The 21,024-nt window shown below is 51.6% G+C and overlaps 5 protein-coding genes across 5 annotated transcripts; 4 read left to right on the forward strand and 1 right to left on the reverse strand.

Moving 5' to 3' along the window:
• Positions 1-3,837: 3,837 nt before the first annotated feature.
• On the forward strand, positions 3,838-5,670 carry MAA_02089 (nitrogen regulatory protein; the record flags this gene model as incomplete). The annotated part of the gene is made up of 1 exon (XM_007820087.1): positions 3,838-5,670. One exon carries the CDS (start codon positions 3,838-3,840, stop codon positions 5,668-5,670), a length of 1,833 nt encoding a protein of 610 aa, XP_007818278.1.
• Positions 5,671-6,951: 1,281 nt separating this feature from the next.
• MAA_02088 (spermine/spermidine synthase family protein) lies at positions 6,952-8,841 on the forward strand (the record flags this gene model as incomplete). The annotated part of the gene is made up of 2 exons (XM_007820086.1): positions 6,952-8,003; positions 8,064-8,841. 2 exons carry the CDS (start codon positions 6,952-6,954, stop codon positions 8,839-8,841), a joined length of 1,830 nt encoding a protein of 609 aa, XP_007818277.1.
• A 1,045-nt stretch (positions 8,842-9,886) lies between these two features.
• Positions 9,887-10,558, forward strand: MAA_02087 (uncharacterized protein; the record flags this gene model as incomplete). Its single annotated transcript, XM_007820085.1, has 1 exon — positions 9,887-10,558. The coding sequence occupies one exon, from the start codon at positions 9,887-9,889 to the stop codon at positions 10,556-10,558; it is 672 nt and encodes a 223-aa protein (XP_007818276.1).
• Positions 10,559-10,859: 301 nt separating this feature from the next.
• Positions 10,860-11,713, reverse strand: MAA_02086 (FMN-binding split barrel; the record flags this gene model as incomplete). The annotated part of the gene is made up of 2 exons (XM_007820084.1): positions 10,860-11,575; positions 11,647-11,713. The coding sequence occupies 2 exons, from the start codon at positions 11,711-11,713 to the stop codon at positions 10,860-10,862; spliced, it is 783 nt and encodes a 260-aa protein (XP_007818275.1).
• Positions 11,714-14,393: 2,680 nt separating this feature from the next.
• MAA_02085 (uncharacterized protein) lies at positions 14,394-20,972 on the forward strand (the record flags this gene model as incomplete). The annotated part of the gene is made up of 4 exons (XM_007820083.1): positions 14,394-14,440; positions 14,531-15,089; positions 15,155-15,242; positions 15,301-20,972. 4 exons carry the CDS (start codon positions 14,394-14,396, stop codon positions 20,970-20,972), a joined length of 6,366 nt encoding a protein of 2,121 aa, XP_007818274.1.
• Positions 20,973-21,024: the final 52 nt, after the last annotated feature.

Raw genomic sequence — 21,024 nt, forward strand, 5'->3', positions numbered from 1 at the left:
TGTCGTTTAGAAGCTCGCATGGCAGAACGCACATTAACTAACCCAATTCTTTCTCTCAGAACTAACAGCACTTGTTGCAAATTTTGTTTCTGTTTCTGTTGTCAATGAGGAGGAGGGGAGGGGGCCCTGGCGTGAGATGCTCCATCTCGGCAGGCTGGTAACAAGCCGTGGTGACATTTTCACGCCAAGGACGTGCCGGCTTTTGACAAAAAGACCTCAGTAGATCTTGCCTCGTACCTAATAGTAAACTCGTGGTACATCTCACCTAGGGTAGATGACAAAACAGGGCATGAAGCTTTCCGTCTGGGGATTTCCCCTGTACCCTTTCCGGACCAAGCTACGACGTGACTGGCGATCTGGGCATGAGGCATGTGTCAACGGCAAGGGCCCGGGACGCCAGCCCGAACATAATGTGCCATTTCCACAAGTCGGCTCTTAGTAGCGACAGATATTCCTTCAGTTCCTCTGTCGACCAAGCCAAGTATAATTCTCCTACTCCGTACTCCGTAGATCTTTGGATGAGAAGCAACCCGCAACTCGCAACCCGATCTCCCGTTACAACAGCCTCATTCGAAGACATGTTAACAGGGGGCAGAAGGACCGAACGAAATGACTCGATTGTGGCCCGCGCCGAGAGAGCCATTACGTTAGATGTACTGGGGCTCCACGCTGCGAGCGTCCAAATGGTTTTCGATTTGGTAATAGGAAGTAGCCTAGGCGACACCTTACGCACCACTTGTCGCTGACAGCGTCGGCGGAGTGGCTCAACATACCACGTCGGCAACTCTTATTAATGCTCTTCTGCCTGGTCTAACGGAGCGCCTCATTGGAAATGGAGGGCCGGAAGCCACCATGATGAGACGGTGGAGAGTATCAGGGTGGGGGAGGGCGGCTTCGCAACGATCAAGACCAGGGCCTTGAAGCGAAAGGTATGGAAAAAGCTCCTGTGGCCTGCATATCAGCGGGCCAAGGACTCCTTTACCATTATGTATTTCTTTCTGCTGATAACGAATGGTCCAGTGAGATGTGAGAAACGGCATCCTGGTTCTCAGATTAAGCAATTCTGGGGCCTCGACCTTTGAGATCCCTGCCCTCCATCTCGCAGACCCTGAAACCTGGCAAACATGATGATACGGTAATGGCGGTGGGCACAATGCACTCGAATCGCAATTGCAGGCCAATTGTTGCACGTCAGACAGCCGCACGACGGACAGCGGTAATGACGGCGACGTGCTTGCAGGAAGATCCCAGTGTCTGTTGTCTTTCCCTGACGTATCTGGGAGAGAAAATGTTGCTTGATGTTTGAAAATTGCTGCTGGCTACAGCTTGCCATGAGGGGTTTTTGTGAGCTGCCCGCGCGTGTGACGAATGAGGTCCGCGTACAAAGGGCGCAGGTTTCCGACATATCACAACATTGGATGTTGGAGCCAGGGGTTATGTAATGGAGTGAAATGTCGCGTGTCTTCGTGGGAAGGGTTTCGTCGTTGGTATTAGGGACAGGGTGCCATACGGAGAACCCTATGGCCTATCAGGCCATCAATAGGCTGGCAGGTCCAGCTCCTGGCCCGACGACATGTTGATTGACACCTGCTAATTTCAGGGCCGCAGAAGGCCGCGGGCAAGGGCTCCGCAAACCGCATATACAATACACGTGCTTCCTGTGACATCTGGTAGGAGGAATTCGGTGGCAACCTGAGCAAACCAGGTTGTGACAGCACTTTGTCCCCCCGGAGTAATCACTGCTGATCCCCCGTATATCCCTAACGACAGATCCATAACCGCGGTTCGTAGCAAGACAAGACTTTAAGATAGTAGCCCCATCACAAATGTGGTTGCAAAGGCTGAGAGCCACCATTTGGCGGCTGTCGCCAATCGTAATCCGCGATAAGAAAAGCAAGCTTGCGCAAGAGGTGTGTGATGGTTGGTTGATAGGGCCAGCCACCACTAAGGAGAAACAGAATATCAAGCTAGCCTGGTCTAGTTGGCCATAGCGTAGTTTATCCATCTCTGACGCCTTTTCTGCGACACTGGAAGATGGCCAGTTGATATAACGGGATCGCCATGCCCCGGTTCGGCCGGTTATTCCAGCCACGATCTCTGCCAGTGTTACGGACTGTACGGACTAGTTAGTGGTAGTGCTCTGAACCCGGGAAACGACCTAGGTACGGTACAACAAAACGAACGATAGGATTAGTGCTTTGTCAATGCCATGCCACTCATTCGATCACTTAGCTGGGATAAATTTGTGTCTCCACCGACGGTCCCATTTCATCCGTCATCGCTGGCCGGGTTGTGTGTGTGGTGTTTCTAACTCGAGCAGTTCCAGCACAAAGGGTCACCCCCAGTCCGGGGAAGATGCACATGTCACACTTTTTTCTTCCTAACTTTGTACTGGGTAGGCGCGACTAAGCGTGGGTTTACGTTGTTGCCTCTTTCGATTTTTCTACCTCTCCATTGGCACACAGGGCGTGCGCGCGAGAACGTGCCATTGAAGAGCCAGACATCAGGATTGTTCAAGGGAAAAAAAAATCCTCTCTTGTTGCCTCTACTCCTCTTTTTCACTTTCTCACTCCCCTACTCTCCGTTCTCACATACATTCGTGCCGCCCTATTCATTGCATCCTGGCCCATCGGAGACACAGCACAAGGCACAAGGCACCCTTTACTCATTTCTCTTGGGATCCTACTCCCCCCCCTTCTCTACCTGATCGTCTTAACTCCGAAGCCATCTGCACCTAGAAGAGAAGCTCAATGTCTCTCTCGCGGCCTTGAGTGCTTTGAACTCTTTTGCTAGTCAAACGGAACGTGCGTCACGGAATCTGCTCCGAGAAGAAAAGAGAGTACCCGTAGCTATCGGTCTCAATGACTCCGATAACCCACGGTTATCTCATCCTGGCCTCCGTGGTAACTTGACTCCCTGACACTGAACTCTTCGAGAGGCATAACCCTTGATCAAACTAATCGGCTTCGACTTGGAAAAGGGTGCAGCTGCGAGCGATATTGACTTGGCCCATTGTTTGGTGCCAAATCTGGCTGTTGCTGTGCCTTAAAATCGTGTCAGGGGTTGTTGTTACCATCGGTTTTTGGCTCAGGTATCGAGTAATTCGACCCAAAGTATCTTTCTTTTTCGGTCCTCGTCTTGCGTTACTCGAGCATCGTCTTTGTGCACACTACAGCAAAAATTCTCGTACCCTCGGTGCTGATACGGCATATCGGCACCCCTCCCCGACGACCCTCCTACTCTTGGATTCTCCTCACCGCAAAAGGGGCATTCATATTTAAAATATATATCATTAAATATATTAAAGTACTACCAACATCTCTGAAGTTACCCTCCTCTACCGGCATGGCTCACAACTCGGTTCAGCGAACGGCTCCCATAGCCATCGCTCCAAAGCCTCCAAGGCGAGACCCAGCACCTCAACGACAAGACAGTTTGTGCAAATTTGAGATTGGTCCCAGTAGTGTTCAAACCGGAGTCTCGATCGAATCTTCTTCACTGGCCGGGTCGACCTTTGCTCCGTGCCAAACTTGTCGGTTTTCTGGAACCAAGTGCGTTTTGAGTGATTCCGAGGACGGCTGCGCCGCCTGTCAAGCCAATGGCTCCGAGTGCTCTTTTCTATCAAGTTCATTAGCGAGCCCTCAGTCTCGCAAGAGGAAAATGAATGGGGTGCTAGCTCGTGAAGCCAGCTTTGGCAAACGAAGGTTAGTTCTACTGCTATTGTTATGGAACTACCTCGTATTCCCTCTTTCCTTTGCTGTTTCACACTCAATACAGAGTATCGTCGGAGGCTGCCGCTTTCATCACACACGTACATTCGAAAAGATAATTTCTAACATGTGTCATGGTCCTAGCTCACCAAACATTTCTACTCGCAAACTCGGCAATTCTAGCTTATCTAGCACGGCTGCCAGTAGCTCATTTCTGGAAGACATGGCAAATGTGGGTGGGCCAACAATTCTCAAGAGGACTCTTGGCATGCAAAATGATCGATTCAGTCAATACATTGGGCTCACCACTGATTTTGAACCATCGCTCATCAACCTCTCCGCTTTCGATCCGCAGGACGAAAGTCTGTTGTCCAGAGGTACCTTGAGAAAAGTAAGCGACAACGACACCTTTCTGATGCTGCCAGACGACAGTACACCGGGATATGATCATGTGATGGAAGATTTAGATGCCATCGAGGCCGTGGTATCGCCAAATGGGCGTCATTTGATTGACTTGTACTTCCGCATCGTTCATCCAGCGTTTCCAATCATTCAAAAACACGTCTTCTTGGAGAAGTACGAGCGATCCCACCGAGAGTTTTCGCCGCCTATCCTGGCTGCAGTATATATTTTAGCCATTAATTGGTGGGATCACAGCGAAAAGCTCTCGAACCTACCTCGTCCTGATGTGCGAGAACTGGAGAGACTCATCTGCAGCACATTAGCAGATGCCATGAACAGGCCAAAATTATCTACTATTCAAGCCGGCTTGCTCCTATCCCAACGTCCAGAAGGGGACCAGTGGGCGCCAACAGCTCAACTTGTAGCTATAGGTCAAGAGCTCGGGTTGCATTTGGATTGTTCAATCTGGAAGATACCTCCTTGGGAGAAGGGATTGAGACGCAGGCTGGCATGGGCACTATACATGCAGGACAAATGGGGCGCCTTGGTACATGGACGACCGTCCCATATATTCTCATCCAACTGGGGCGTGCGAGCCTTGACTGCCAACGACTTTCCAGATGTTGAATGGGATGAGGACGACTCAGATGAGAAACAAGACATTGAGAAGGGCCGGCTCTTGTTTACTCGTTTTGTGCAGCTGTCTGAGATCCTGGCAGAGATCCTCGAGACATTCTACACTTTGAACTCGACACAGAATATCGCCGATGCCGGCCCTCAAGGCACTCAGCTTGTTTTGTCCCTTGCCAAACCGGTTCAGCTGAAACTTAAGGAATGGTATAGCGGTCTGCCGGCAAACATTCGTCTCGAATCCTACTCTATGACGAGTTATTCCCCCGTTTCGCCACCCTCGACGAACAGACTATCGAGTATTGGATATCTCCACCTGGGGTATTTTGCTACGGAAATCACACTACACCGTAGAATCATCCGTTCACTGGCATCAAATCCAACCACCGTGGATCCTTATGTCCAGCATATTTGTCGAAGCGCAGCAAAAGCCCGTCTCATCTCGGCCATGGACTTTGTCAATCGGCTGACCCCGAACCACTTGCGTTCGTTCTGGTTTTTCGCATCCAAGACTAACTTTGCACTGATCGGAACATTTGGCTCCCTGTTGTGGGCAACGTCTCCAGGTCGCGAAGAAGCCGATTGGTACCGTCGTCGCTTAGGGGAGTATCGATGGACTCTCTCAGTGAGTTCCAAACCCGGCGAGAGCAAAGCCCTGACGCAATTCGCGATATCCATGCTAGACATCTCGACCGGGTTGTTGAAGAAGCTACCGGAAAAGCCATCCATGAGTCGGAGTGGAAGCTTAGCCGACATGTCAGCGCCATCTGGCCCGCCCTCATTTCCGGGGTCGTTCTCTGGCGGCGGCAGCCTGATGGGCCAGTTCAGCAACATTCACAGCGCTGATGTGAGCAGCGCACAAAGTCCCCGAAGTGATGATTCAAGCAGCGACGACGAGATGGAAGACAGCTATGCGACCCCGATATGAAGATTGGGAGTCTGGGTGGTGGTCGCGTCAAGCCTAGGTAATAGGGCAGGCCGGCAACAGCAGGATGACACTACCGGGGATCGGAGGCTTATTGAATTCTCGTTTGGTCTGGATAGAGGAGCGATCATTTTCGTCGTTGGATTTCTGTGCATTTCATGACTTGGATGCTATCATGAATGTGTACGAAAGTACCGGGCTCATGGTGGGCGTCGAACAGCTGGGAGTCGGGGTCGTTAAATATTCTCTTGTGTAGCTGCATTCGACTATGATGAGGAGGAGATGGAGGGGGGAGACTAAATATGATGTTTTATGAATTTGTTAGATTGACCATGAGCAAATAGATGGATAGTATTGCGCAACAACTCGGGGAAAATACTGTTTAGCCGTGTGGACGCAAGTGTGCGCATGTCACCATCAAGGCTAGCTCTTATTGGTGAGTAATCCAGCACGGAGCACGACGAAGCTGTTACAGGAAGGTGCACGTACAATATCCGAGGGCAGGTACGGTTTAAGGCTCTTCTGAACGGTCCGAGCACAGGTTATTAGAGCAGAATTCAATGTTAGTAGAGGCCTTTATATCTGAAAAAATTATGGCGCACTGTTATGAATCTAGGCTATGCGATAGTGTAGTTGTATAGGCGCGTGCCCTAAGTACCTTAGGTAGGTAAGTAGGTACCTAGTACGGAGTACTTTTGCATGTCAAGTGTCACTTCAATTGATGTTGTTCCCGTTGGCAACTACCTAGAAGTGGACTAGCCCCTTGTGAATGCTCAAGTCTTTTCTCCTTACGGCCCGTTTTTTTGGAATTAAAGGAACCTCTTGAAGCTCCCGCCTCAGTCTTTCACTCTTTCTTCCAAGTAGTTGTTCGATTCCCATTGGATTTCAGGCCCGTTTCTTCCAGACCTCTTTTCAACAGCCCAGGACATCCGCATCTTGCATGTTCGCATTGGATTTTCCCGTACCATGGGAGCAAGGCTAAAGCCCCACTCGACGGGAAGGAAGGCAGCAAGCCACACCGGAGTACCGGGGCACGGCAATCGGTAACCCCTAGGTGCAAAATCCATACTTCTGGTACTTGACAACGTATCGATGCTCTCACACATACGGAGTTCAGGGTGAAACGCACGAGCACGGTCAACTTGTCTTCAATGAATGAGAGCTCTTGGGGCAATTCTGGGTTTACCTCATCGTTCTTGACTTTTCTCGACTCGTATCTTCCATCAGCTCAGGATACCTCATGTCTGCTGAGCGGACACGACACCTTTTTTGAACCGTTTGATCATGGCGAGAAAGGCGACAGCAAGGCAGGCGTCGGCCCCTGGTGCCAACTCTGAAGACAAGGCGACGGGCTTCACGCCTGAGAGGTTTGAAAAGGAGCTTCAAGACTTGGCTGACAAGGCCCGGAGCGACACGTTTAGCAATCGATTTTTGGGCCAATTAAACATTTACATTCGCATCATCCTACTTCTAGCCTTCCTTGCGCTCTACTCCCATGTCTCTCAGCTCAACCTCTCACCGGTGTATGGATCCATTCCCTCATCAATATGGCACACAAAGCTCGTGATGGGAGGGTGCTTCCTGGGGTGGGCTGGCAACACGTTCCTGCGAGATTCATTGCCAATTACCCCGGCCAAAGCCCTTCCCATGGTTGCCGTCGGCATTCCCGGTTTGCAGCATTTTCTAGCTGCCTACAGCCAGACATTCGGCGCGCAATGGGGTCCCGTGGTCACAGAGAGCCTCACGCTACTACCGTTGGCACTATTCACATCTGCTTCGGTGGCCGATTACTGGGAGGGGGCACGATTGGGCATGTTGCCAAATTTTGTGGCTGATGCCGGGCCTGGCATTGGGTCTTGGGCCCTGTTCAAGTTCTTTGAAGGCCAGGTTGGCGTGTATCTGCCCCGGATCATGGGTAGACTCCTCGTATGTACTAGACTGGGCTTTGAGATTGTCCTCTCGGTTGCTTACATGGTCCTCTCGCCTTCAAAGTACCTCATTTACGCGGCATTCCCATTCCTCCACACCATTTTCCTGAACACCCATCTGCAGTCTCGGGCCGCCACTCAGAGTCTAATGAGCTCTCTGATGACTGATAACTGGTTGTTCATTGAGAGGCGTGAGTCGGTGACTGGTTATATCTCAGTCGTACAGAGCATAGAGGAGGGCTTTCGGGTTATGCGTTGTGATCATAGTCTACTGGGAGGGGAGTGGATCAGCCATAGGGGGGGGCCGGTATCAGAGCCGGTTTATGGCGTCTTCGCCATGCTAGAAGCTGTTAGATTGGTCGAGTCGGCAGCGCCCGTGGATGACAAGGATGCCAAAGCATTGGTGATGTGAGTATCAGCTTTCGCCGCAGAGTACGGAGTAACTTGGTGGCTAACTTGTCCTTGCAGCGGACTTGGTGTTGGCACGACGCCTTCTGCGCTTGTTTCCCATGGAATCAACACTACCGTCGTAGAGATGGATCCAGTTGTTTACGAATTTGCATCCAAGTACTTTGATTTGAAAGAAAACAATCCACCCGTATTGCAGGATGCTGTCAGCTACACCGCTGAGCTTGCCACAACAGCACCCTCGACCTACGACTACATCGTTCACGATGTCTTTACCGGCGGGGCCGAGCCCATTGATCTCTTCACCCTTGAATTCTTCCAGGGCCTACACACGCTGTTAAAGCCCGAGGGCACTGTTGCCATCGTAAGTCCACCTCATCGACCCTTTTCGCTGCTAAACACGCCAAACTTGCTCACAAGGTTGCCACAGAACTACGCGGGTGATTTGACCCTCCCACCACCCAAAGTCATCTACCGCACTATCAAGCAAGTCTTCCCAACTTGTCGCATCTTCCGCGAAATGCCACCAGATGCAGAGTCCCTCAAAACCAAGGGCATGGATTTCACCAACATGGTCATTTTTTGCAAGAAGTCAGACAGTAGCCCACTTACCTTCCGACGTCCCACAACCAAGGACTTCTTGCAGAGCCCAGCTAGACGGGAGTTTTTGGGTTTGCCCAACGAGATTCCTGAAACAGCTATGCTGATAGGAGGCGATGAGGGCATCTTGAGAAAGAATGAGACGGCAAAGTTGGCCAAGTGGCATGAGACGAGTGCTTTGGGACACTGGTCGCTAATGAGGACTTCTATTCCGGCGCTGGTATGGGAGAAGTGGTGAAAGAGGCTCATGGGTGAGATTGGATGCCACATTATTGAAACAGCTGAAGTTCTTAATTTGACCACCACGGAGTAGTAATCCGTACCCCGTACTGCGAACAAAAAGGGGTAGAAATTGGACATTAGAAATATGGAGCAATGTGTTGGATAGCGTATTGAGTAGGCATGGTGCCTTTGTGACGAAGGGTGTGGCTTGCAGATCTTACGTCGCCGGGATTCTAATATCTTCCTCGGTCTTTCTGTGTAACTTGTTTCATAATACCTTCGCTCCTCGGCCTGTGAGAGTAACCTCTTGCGGTGAGCTTCAAACAGCAATATACGGAGTCCGTAGGGAGTACGGAGTACGGAGTAGCCCAGTCTTGTATTCCTGCTGTGTGTACGGAGTACTCCGTACCTCTATCCATACTTACCCAACCGTCGGCCCGACGCCCGGACGGTGAATTTAAAGTCGGTCAATGTAAGCATTGCATCGTGTCGTCAACAAACTATTCTTACGTGGCACAAAGCCATTACTATCACTGCTATGTGTTATGGTAGCAATCTGCAATACCCTAAAGCCGTTCCTTCAACCTTGACAATAAAACAAACACAAAGCGCGTTAGCCGATTCTTTTTGCTCTTCTCGTCACCGCTCAAAGCAATCGACGTATCCTAGGGTGCGCGAAGAAGAAAAACCGGTAATGAAAATAATGTGCCGTCGACAGGTCACTTTCATGTTAAATCTCGCTTATTCATTATCGAATCGGGCTACGGGTACGATCACGACAAAAGCCTGCAAGTTCCACTATTTATGAGACACGGAACTGCATCTGGTGGCACAAAGGCGCTGACTAGTTGATGATACGAAAGTACATACCCGATAGATTCTGTAATCTCTACTCTGTCCGGAGGACTCCGTGCTCCAGGTTAATAACGCATGGGGATGGGGGAGGGTGTGAGATGATGTTCAGGGGCAATACACATGTAAAGCGAGTCCAGTGCCAGAATACAGACTCTCTACTCCGTACCAAAAACGCCAAGAAATCAAGCAACGGTCCAAAGGTCAAGATGAAGTTTCGACTCGTATACCTCGCGGCGGCGGCGTCGTCGACCGTCCCAGCTGCCCAGTCTCACCTCGCCACGCGCCAAAAGTCATCCAGCAACTGGGCCGGTGCCGTCCACACCACGCCCTCCTCCGTGTCCTTCGTCACCGGGACCGTCACGCTGCCCGAGTACAAGCGAGACCCCGGGCTCGGCGCCTCCTTCTGGGTGGGCATCGACGGCGCAACGTGCCGCGATGCCATTCTCCAGACGGGCGTCGACTACCTCAACGACTCGGTGTACCCTTGGTACGAATGGTATCCGGCCGACGCGAGGCTGTACGCGCAGCCGCTGTCCGCGCAGCCGGGCGACAGGATCCGCATGAGTGTCAATGCCACGAGCGCCACGTCGGGAGTTGCTACCCTGGAGAACTTGACGACGGGGGAGGAGGCGCGTGGCGAGATGAAGAACCAGAAGAGGCTTTGCTTGAGGGATGCTAATTGGATCGTGGAGCTTTTGCCAACAAAGGGTCTTATTGACTTTGGGGTCGTCAGGTTTGAGGCGGTCGAGTGGCATGGCGGTGAGGGGAGCAAAGGCGCGTCAGCGGCGAGGGTTTATGATATTGAAAAGGCCGGGAGGAAGAGCACGAAGTGCAGTGCTGGGAAGGATGTTGTTTGCGAGTTCTCGCAACATTTGTAGGCTGATACGCTTCGATGGAAACTTGGCTATCAAGTACATGGAATTGGGAGTGTCGAGTTGTCACGTATGGAATCTGCATGGAGTGATTATGCCGCAGACATCTTGGTAAAATTGTATCAGTACCAGTATAACTACTAGTATAGACCAACAAATAGCATTAGTCACTAAAATCCCCCCTTTGCGGCCCAGTGACGGTTTACTTCGCAACGTCAAGTTTACTTGATGCTTCAGTTCTATGTACAAGTCAACTGGGGCAGTCGAAAAGGCAAATTCAGGTATTATGTAGTCTCAATACAAGCATCTACCCGGTCTTTGTATTTGCCGCGTCCAAGCTCTGCTTCTTATTTTCCGCGCTAAATTCATCAAAGAATTCCCTTGCATACGGTGGCAAGTCCACCCGGTTGTACGGGCCAGGAATCGGTTCGCCCATGGTCGAATAAATCGGCACCACACCCGTCCACACTGTATTCAACGCATCCTCGTTCTCCAAATCATGCTTGTCGTCCGAGACGCCACCATCGCGGTACTTGGCACTCCCCGAAGCAATCTTCACTTTGAGGATGCTCGTACTCTGCATTTCGGCATTCGTCGGCGGCAAACGGCTGTTCTTCCAGCGATCCGGCACGACAGAATTGGTGATGAGCTCCATAGCGTACAGCTTCTCCTCCTGGTCCTCGACAAGACTGGCGTGGCCGAAGAGTAGAGCAGAGCGGTAGTTATAGCTGTGGTTGAAAGCGGAGAGAGCGAGGATGAGACCGTCGACGTGGGAGACTGCACAAGAGACGGGCATGCCGTCTTCGCCAGCACCGCGGCCAAGGTTGAAGAGGCGCGAGGAGACGTAGCCATGGATGTAGAGATCCAGAGGATCACCTAGATCGGCGGACGGCCGGTCAAAAGAGCCCATCTGGCCGATCATGGGGAGGGTGACTGGGAAAGGAGAATTGGGGACGTTGAATGAGACATGGATGAGTTGGCTGGAGTTGATGAGAGAGTGGATCTTTTCGAGAGCATAGATACCTAGAATGCTTAGTTAGTAGGCTGAATATGAGTGATTACGTAGAGTTGTTGAGTTTGAGTGTCATCGTTACCTCGGTCGCCCTTTCTGTTGACAAGATTTGTTGCGTCCTTGGGATACTCGAGCTCATAGCGACCCATGATGATTGCGGGGGTGAGTATGTTGTATAGTCTTGGTGCAGTTCGAGTATATTCTGAGGCGTCTTGCCAGAAGATGGCAGATGTGCTCCTTCGCTAAAAAAAAATGGCAAGATATACTTCCTTATATTTACGTTGTCAGGCTTTGACTCACGTTTACCCGTCAAATTGATCTGCTTTGGAGGTTGCGGTGACAATCGTGAGGTTACGTCAGGCTGCCTCAGCCGCTGCGTCAAATGCTTTACTCACAACTTCCCACGGCGCCAGAGTCAAATGGTTTCTATGTACATCTCGTTTTACGTTGTGTCAGCGTCGGAAGGTGATTTGCCTGCTGGGCGATTTCTCCCTTGCCTGCTTGCTTGCTTGCTTGCTTGTAGTGCGGAGGGCGCTTTGCAACCGCAACGCGGTGATTCGACGAGGCGATGACGACAGCGGGGTTCCAGCAGGCTTGACCTTCGAGTACGCAGTACTAGTAGTAGTACTATTGACCACTACTACAGTTGGCTAACCACGGAGACCCGCGGACGACGGCTGCAGCTAGGAAGCATTGATGTTTATGGAACTTGGCCACGTTCTGCGGATGGATGCCGCTTAGGCGTACGTAGTATTAAGCAGATCTGGGACTGCCTGGTCCTGCGGATGCGGGGGAGCGGCCACTCGTATTTCGCCTCCTGGAGAGCAATTGACCAGTAGGCCGTTCCCATTCTGCGTTGCGATGGATGTTGGTGTATTCATCGATAGGGTTCGGACTGCATGGATGTACATCATGCGTAAGCCGGAGGCATGGATGGATGCATTAGCTTCTCGGGGTGAGCGGAGTTGCCTGTTGCTGGTGGTTATCCGATTCACTAATGCAGCGCGCCGCCCGTAAGGACTTGATTGCATCCATTATCATGAAGTCGAAAGGGCGCGGCAATCCGGTCGCGGGATGCCACGGCGAGGCCCAACTCCGTTGTCAACAATCCGGAGCTTGGTGGTTGGGAGATTGGTTGCCATATTGACAACCACCAAACACCTGGTTCCTGGCATTTGACTTCAAGGTTGATTTACATAGGCGCGGGTGAAACATGAACGCCTACTCTTTTCGGTAACTGGGATTCGGCCTGGTGGACATCAGCTGCAACCCAACGGACTATCATCAATGCCTTGTGAAGTCATGGAGCTGTCCCAGCCGCCAGAACCATCAACCAGCATTGATGACCAAACTCTCCCAAGTCGTGGTGTCATGGATCCAGCCGGGGGGAGGCGCCAAAGCGTGCCCTTCAACGCGTCGGGTGAGGCCGAGGGTAGGGTCCAGCCACGCAGAAGTCGAAACTCGTGAAACACCGTCAGTGTGACCCGCAGCAGTCACGCACATGGTGATTGTGGAAGGAACCGGCTCTCCGAATTGGCGCACGGTGAAAACTGTCTGTGGACAAGGTGAAGAATCTCACCGTGTCGGCTGCAGCATGTGGAATAAGGTTATGACGTTCCCAAAAGGTTGCCGGGACGCCATATTCTTTAGTAGAGAACCAGACATTGGTGTGATAAATAGCATCGGCTGCCCATGATATGGTGATGGGCCGTTTTCCGGAGATCTGGTGTCGCAGTTTCACCAGCCAGGCTGAAGGATCAAAATGTTGCTGAAGGGGGCATTCATCATACGATGGCAAGAGCGAGTCAAACCGGCACGGAGAAACTTCTGCCGGGAGCTCGGCCTGCTCGGCCACGGTCTATGCTGTCGTGATAATCACCGCATCCACCACGATTCAAGTAATGTCATGTAGAGGCCGCTCGAGTCATCTTTTGGCATCTACACCACACTGGCCAAGACGATTCAACCGCATTTCCCATGCGTCGCATCAGTAGGTGTGGGCTCGCAGCCATCAAATGCTGGGTCACGCCCCATTTGCGCCCCCAAAAGTCTCCGTCTTGCTAACGTTTGAGGTTTCATGCAAAACGCACCTGTCGCAAAGCACGGATCCTCACCTCACCTTTTGTTGTCCTCGACTCCAATCATGGTGATACGCGGTACCAATAGCAAGGGCCATCTGTCCTTCCGAGCGCTTGCTCGGCCTTATTCCAACGCGAATTGGTTTGAGAGTTTTCCTCCTCTGGTCTCCGTTCCCGCTCCTGTGGTAGGAGGACATGAGGCAAGCCGCGAGGCACCAACCACCATCCATCTGCTACTCCTACACGCTTTTGGAGGATTGTCTTCGTCTGTGCACATGTGCACGACGAGATGTATGTACATACTTTCTATGCGCGACACTCTAGCAAGAACGTGCTGGCCTCCACCCCCATGTGTGCCAAATACTCGTGTTAGCCCAAATAAGATGTTTTGGCTTTCCGTTTGCATGTTTTGAGACTGTCAGTCCCAAAGAGGTTGATGCTGTTGCTAGATCTGTCCCATGTGAATGAATGCCTGCTGTCCCCTCCTCTTCTTTCATCCTCTGCCATCCCACCCTCACACAGACCTTGCTGTGATGGGTGCGACACGAGCTGAGATCTGTACGATGACGATGGCCAAGATGCAATAATTTAGGCCTCGACTGGAAACACATCCCCCTCCGAACTCTCGGGAATCAATATTGTCTTCTAATTACCTTAACCGGTTGCTTATACGTCCATGGCCCATTGATTGGGCCGTTTCGATTCTCCTCACGGTCTGTCCAACAAGCCGTCGGTTGGCCAGGCCGTCGTCATGTCCAGCTCGGCCAGAGACCAGGCCTTGGTGGCAACCTTTGCATTGTCAGTAAAAGATTCATTCCTCATCTAGGGAACTGAGCTTCGGTTCTCTGGAGTTGAAATTGACAAGCTAACACTCAACTCACATCTCAGCGGTGCCGTCGTCTGTGCCTCTCTGGGGACAGTATTATTTCATCTCAGAGGCGGGGCTTTATCGCTCTTTCGAGGCGATCTGAGGCTGGTCCTCGCCGGTTTTCTTCTGTTCGCTTCTCTATGGGCTGTCGATGGCTTCGTTGCTACCTTTATCGACCAAACTTCTGCGTCAGGATGTCAAATCGCCGTTGCATTTGCTGCCGCATTCGACCAACTCGCCCGAGTCGTGCTCGAAGAATTTTTATTCTGGGCTATGAAAAGCGATACCCGAGCTACTTGTGGTGTCTTATTTCCCCAGGCTGTCTTCTTTCTTCGCTTCATCATTGGTGGCGTCTTTGTCGGTGTTCAACGACCACAGTTCGACCCAGTATGTGTGGCCACAAATCTACTCTGGCCACTCGGCGTTGCGGTTCTGTGTGCGGATGCCTTCATTGTCCTTACTCTTGTGACGAGAGCTTCTTCGGTAGGAGTCTTTCGAGACATGAGAGTAAAAGGCCCTGTTGGGTCTCGATCCAGGGGCATCGCTTTGATCATGATGGCCTTGGGTCTTTGGATTCCAGTATGCAAAACCGGATTGCCGTCATGTTCAGCACCTGGGCTTTCAGCTAACTGTTGGCTTTCTAGCTGAGTGTTCCTATGATTCTAGGAATCAGTTCGTTCGGTATCGCTACTCGTACCGCCCTTCCCGCTGTTGGAGTGCTGCTCGTCATAGGTTTGGTGGTACCTCGTTGCCCAGTCGTGAATACTCCTGTTACTAATAAGCGGAACAGGCGTCATTGCTTTCTACTTCAAAGATGTGGTTTTGCCACTAAAGGCAATTTCTCAAAAAACTGCATCGTTTCTCAACAAATTTCCTGGTTTATCCGAGGCAGCGCCTCCGCCAACAAGGGAGCCAAGAAACCAGGAGGCGTCCGCAGTCGAGTCGTCCGTCCCACCAGATAGATTCGGACGCCCAAGGGAATACTCACGGGAAGTTACAACTAGCGCGACTGCAAGAGCGCTGTCGTCAGGAGATGGCAACAATCAGCTGCCAATTATTAGTCGCCCAAGTCCGGGTCAGGCAGCAGCTGGCGTTGGAGGGATGCCAGTTAAGGGTGAACTTTTCCCACCTATACGAGCCGGATCGTTATCAACGAAGCGAGAGGAGTCTTTGATGCAACCGACGAAGAAAGCAGTCATCAAGGGCGGAAAACTGGTCATATCTTATCCGATAGTTCAAGAGGACAAACTTAGCGAAGCGAGTCCTTTGAAACGGATTGCAACTGTTGATTTGGCCACCGCTGCCAGGCAAGACAAAGAACGGAGAGTCAACCCTGCAGCACCTCAGCAGCTCAGCACGAATAGGTATAGTAGACAAGCTACCAAAGAATTGCAGCGAAAGAAAATTGGTCGAGATTCTGCCACGGGAAAAACTAGGGCATCGACTTTGGAGCCTATCGAGGAGCGAGCGTCAGCGTCACAGGCAGCATCTTCGGCCGTGTTGTCGGCCCCTGCCACTCCCAGTGGTGATGTTCGGCAGAGGTCACCGAAACATATTTCACAATGCTTTCAAGGCACATTTCCATCAGTTATTCCAGCTAAGAATGCTTCCGGGTCAGGAAGTAAAAGTCCCACTTCACGGAATTCAAGTTCAGGGGTACCTTTGAAGCCGCCGCCCCGATCGCCTCTACGACCTTTCCCTAAGAACACCACCAGTGCAACTACTTTGAAAGGCCCAGATAAACCGCTCGCCGAAACGCTAGATCGGACTGAAGATCATGTTGAAGAGTTGAAGAACTCTGCTGCTGCCCCCTCTTCGCAGCAGCAAACTTCGCAAACTCCTCCCTCAAGAAGCGAGAGCGTCTCTCGAAGAAAATCCATCGTCTCCCCTGGTAGGACTATTGACGTTCTTGTGCCTCCAGTGCCTCCTCTTTCGCCGAGGGACGTTGACTCCAGCTCATACTACCAATTGGAAAGGAAGTCAAGCAAGCAACACCGAAGAAGTGGGCCATCATCAAGCATTCCTCGCAGCGGATCAGTTAAAAATAACATTCGCCCATCGAGGAAGAGGCCTAAAACGCCTCCACCAATTGATGAAGTGAAATCGTCAAAAACTCCGGTCCAGCTTCGAGAAACCACGGGGCTTCCCAGCCATCCCAGAGCTCGGGCTGCAGAAGCTTCTGCCAGTAAGAGCCAGGACCCAACGGTCATGTTCGTCAACAGTATCGACTACAATGATCCTAGTAGGGTTCGTGACATCATTGATGAAATAGCAACAGACTTGGCTGCAAAGGCAGATCGGGGCAATTCTGATGACAAAGTTTCAGTGGTCCATCGACCACGACCAATCCCTCGAAAGTCACCCATCACGCCATCAGGTTCGGCAAAAGAATCACCGACGGTAGGATCAACAAGTGATCTTCTACCTCCGAAAAAGGAAGGGGAGGCAAGATTGAAAGCCTCAATTTTAACAGCTACGGCCGGAGAGAGTCCTAGCCAGCCGCCCCCTCCGCCGCCTCCACCTCCGAAGAGCAAACCTCTGGAACCAGCGAGGACCAAGACGTCCGTATCTCTATCCAAGACATATAACCCAGAGGTGAAGGCATATATAACTCCAGTGGCTCAAACAGGCATCACCCCACCACCGACTATATTACAAACCCAGGCCTCTCATGACCGAGCTAGGCCAGAGAAAAACGTCAACGATAGGGATACCGTTGCCAAGGTGACGCCTCAAGAATATGACGAGCCATCCCCATCCGGGAAACGCAAGGAGGACGCGACCAGGTACTTGTCCAAGTTCAGCATAGCCACAACTATGAGCCCGGAAGACCCGCCGTCTGCATATCTTCAATCGCCAGCTTTCAAGCTTCTTCGATCGTCACAGGAAGGATTGAGACGAAGGTCATCTCCTATCCTCCCGGTAAATGATGCTCGGGAATCAGTCACTCCTACTTCAATCGTGATAGACCAACCAGGAGTCCAGTCAAGTACACCGTCGTATGCGAAACAGTATATCAGAGAACAAGATCTCGAAGCTGGCTATGTGTCCAAGTCTCTGGGTGCTGATCTTGTTGCTCCTGGAATGCCTACTAGAGTTAGCTATGCTGATAGTGCGCTACCAAATGATGAGGACGACGGTAGAGAAATGGTTACCTTCATGCTTGACCGAAATACCTACTATCCAGCCAATGCGACATCTACGCCATCGCCACAAAATAGTATGTATGGCGGTACCGAAGGCAAGAAAGGCTCATGGCACTGCCGTGTTGGAGAAAACCCGCCTACGTTCTCTAACCGAGAATCTATGCAATCCCGCCGTTTCCCTAAACCACCTCCGCTTGAACTTCACAAGATTTTCAAACGTATCAAAGGATCGCCTCCTCAGCCCCCACCTCTCGACACTGCCAAGCAGGCCATCGATGAAATTCAAGAGCAGCTGAAGAAATTCGAAGACTCTAATATGGATGCTGCTGAACTTGAAAAAAGGAGAATGTCTCTCCTCAAAGACATAGAGATGGAGATGGGAATGGAAGAAAACCGATGGCAGAAGATGCGCGACGATCTAACTAGAGCGTCGGTCTTAACAGTTGGCTCACATCCAGGTTCTCCGCTTCCCCATGTAGCAAGCCCTTTAGCATCACAAAACATGCAGTCACCGGCGATGAATGTGGCCGAGAGTTCTCCAAAGAATAACAGTCCCTATCTATCGGGATGGGAGAAGGACACGGGGCGTCCGCGATCATCTGTCCTTTACACAGCCGATCAAGTGCAGATGAGTCGTCCTAGGAGAGTTCCTGATAGGTTTCAGGTTACCACCGCAAACAATACGTCCGAGATTTCGGAGCGGGTTGCCCGAGAAGGGGTCTCAATCACTACCGGGAACACGTCGCCAGTTGCGCCGTCGTCTCCCTCGAATAACGAAACATATTCAAGGCTCGGAAATAGCAATCGTGAGCAACGGCCAAACCAGAAAGAGGAGGTCGCACCTGCCAAAGGCGTTCTGTGGAAGTCAGACAACATTAATCAAACCCCCGAAATCACGAAATCACAGATTGCCCTGTGGAACTCCGCCTCTGACTCTGCAATTCAGTCAACTAGGTCGCTATCTCCTGGCCCTAGGCCAGAAACTCGAAAGCCTAGAGAATTCTCTCCCGTGGAGGAATCTGGACTCTGGGACAATCCACCAGAAAGCTTCATACCACAAGCCAAATCCCCCAGCCTGTGGCGCGCAGCACCTCAATCACCCAAATCACCACCACCATCGCAAGAACCCGCCACTCGCCCGCGCACACTGAGGCCTCCACGGAAGAGCAAGCGTATCTCTTCACTTCCCGACATTTTGGAGAATCCAGAGCCTTTGGAGAACAATCGCGACGCCTTGGGTATCTTTCGATTCCCCTGGGGAGAAACATCCGATGCAGCTACATTGTATACACCATTTCAGAACCAAATGTTCGTGCTGCCAGGCAATATGGATGCAGGAGTTCCTCCGATTTACCCAACTCTGGAACTTCAGATGCAGATTCTGAGATCCCAGCAACAGCCATCCTCGTATTTTGAGCACTACGACGACGAGGAAGAGGCCGTCGAAAACATTTCCGAGGATTCGGATAATGATAGTTTTTACGACGATGACGAGTATGAGGACGATTCCTTTGAGGAAAGAACCCTTTGGGAGATTGCCAGCTTGCTCAAATCTGATAGAGTTCCTTCCAGGGAGAGCTTGTTTCCCAACAATAGCAATACTCTTCCTGGATCGTTAAAAACGCTGGAAACTACAGTCCCTGTCAGACCATCTTCAGTGCCGGCGGCACGGCAACTTGCAGAGGAAGAGGAACCAGAGCACACTGAGAGCGAGCCATCTCCCGTGCCACTGTTGCGCCGGGAATCTTCGTCACCAACTCTCCCACCGCCAGAAGTGAGTCTCTGGGTCAACAACGTCCATATGCCTCCTAGCACAGTAAACCAGGGGCTTTTCCAAGACGGTAAGCTATGGGATACCTATGTTGAAATATATAAATCCACCGCGCGCGCTCCTCTCAGGCAGACCAAGGCGTCGGATATCACCAGCACCTCACTCTGGAGTCAACCAGCAATCAATACTGGCTCACCTCCTATTGCGTATTTGTGGTCCGGCGAGTCCAAGTCACAGTCCACGGTAGAGGCCACCGTTGAAATCACGGAGATATCCCGCCCAAATACCCCTGAGCCAGAGTTTCTATGGTCGATACCAGAACCTACCCTGGACGAAGATGTTTTTGGTCTGCCACAGCCAAAGTCAGAGCATTGGGATCACTATAACGACCTTGGGGAAGTGATTTTGCGCCCAAGGCCCCGAAAAGGCGGTCATTTGAACATCGAGAGCCAATATCTGTGGAAACAGGGAACCCCTCAAGAAGAGCAGACAAACAAAAAGCTCTGGTTGGAAGGAATCACGCCGGCATCGCCTTCTGATGGTACTAATGAAGGGGGCACTTCACTAGCCACTGACATGACATTATCAATCGAAACGCGAATCAAAAGCCAAGAGTCGGAAGAGGGTGCCATTTCCATTGAAGAGCAGCCCACCTACGATACAGGTATTATCATTGGGCCACATGACGATATCGTAATATCCAACCCTCGGGGTAACGATCTATGGGTCCCCATTTCCACACTTCCCCTGGATGAGGAGGAGCACCAAGGCCTGTTCAAAATTCAACAAGGCAGCTACCAGCACGACAAGGGATATCGCAGAAGTTCAAAGTCCCCCGCAGCGCTAGAAACTCGTCCCACGCCGCGATCAAGTCGTCAGCCTCTCCAAAAGCTTGAGTCGCACGCTCTCTGGGCACCGGCTACTCCGCAAACATTTGCTCAGGACTGGGTCACGCTCTCTTCCGTCCGACCCAGCACTCCGCCCGGCCAACTGTCTTATGAGTCGGGCAGCGAATCGCCCGTTTCGGATATATCCTCGGTGTATTCCAACGTGACTGGCGAATCCACTGTGGCCAGCTTCCTTACCGGCCAAGCCTCCGTGCAACTGAAGCCGCATCTCGTCACAGACGCAGACTGGATGGCTACTCCCAAGGGAACAACAGGTCCTGCTACCCGGCCCCGGAACGAGATTGCAAGATCGGTACCTAGCTGGGCCGCAGCTCTTCACGATCCCCCCGAAAAAGCTGCTCAACCACCAACGGCATCTGCTTCGCAGCCAGAACAAGAAGCACTGCAGTCCACAAACGAGGAGACCCAACCTGCCGTCGCTCAGGTAGATGCAGGAGAAGAAATATCGGCGCCAGAGAAACAACCAAACCCTCTCAGCCACCGCCGGGAAACCCAAATAGGCGGCTTCGATCCCGCAAGACACCACCCCGTCTTCAACGTTTACATCCTTGACACATCAAACGGGGACTACCACCCCGCTGCCGAGGGTTACATCCATACCCTGGTAAACAAGAACCCAGACTTGATTCAGCGATAGGCCAGTACGAATGAGAAGCATTGTTTAGTTAATTAGGGGAGCAATTGAAAGA

Source organism: Metarhizium robertsii (assembly GCF_000187425.2).
Source record: "Metarhizium robertsii ARSEF 23 chromosome Unknown MAA_Scf_1, whole genome shotgun sequence".
In the NCBI taxonomy this organism is placed as follows: domain Eukaryota; kingdom Fungi; phylum Ascomycota; class Sordariomycetes; order Hypocreales; family Clavicipitaceae; genus Metarhizium; species Metarhizium robertsii.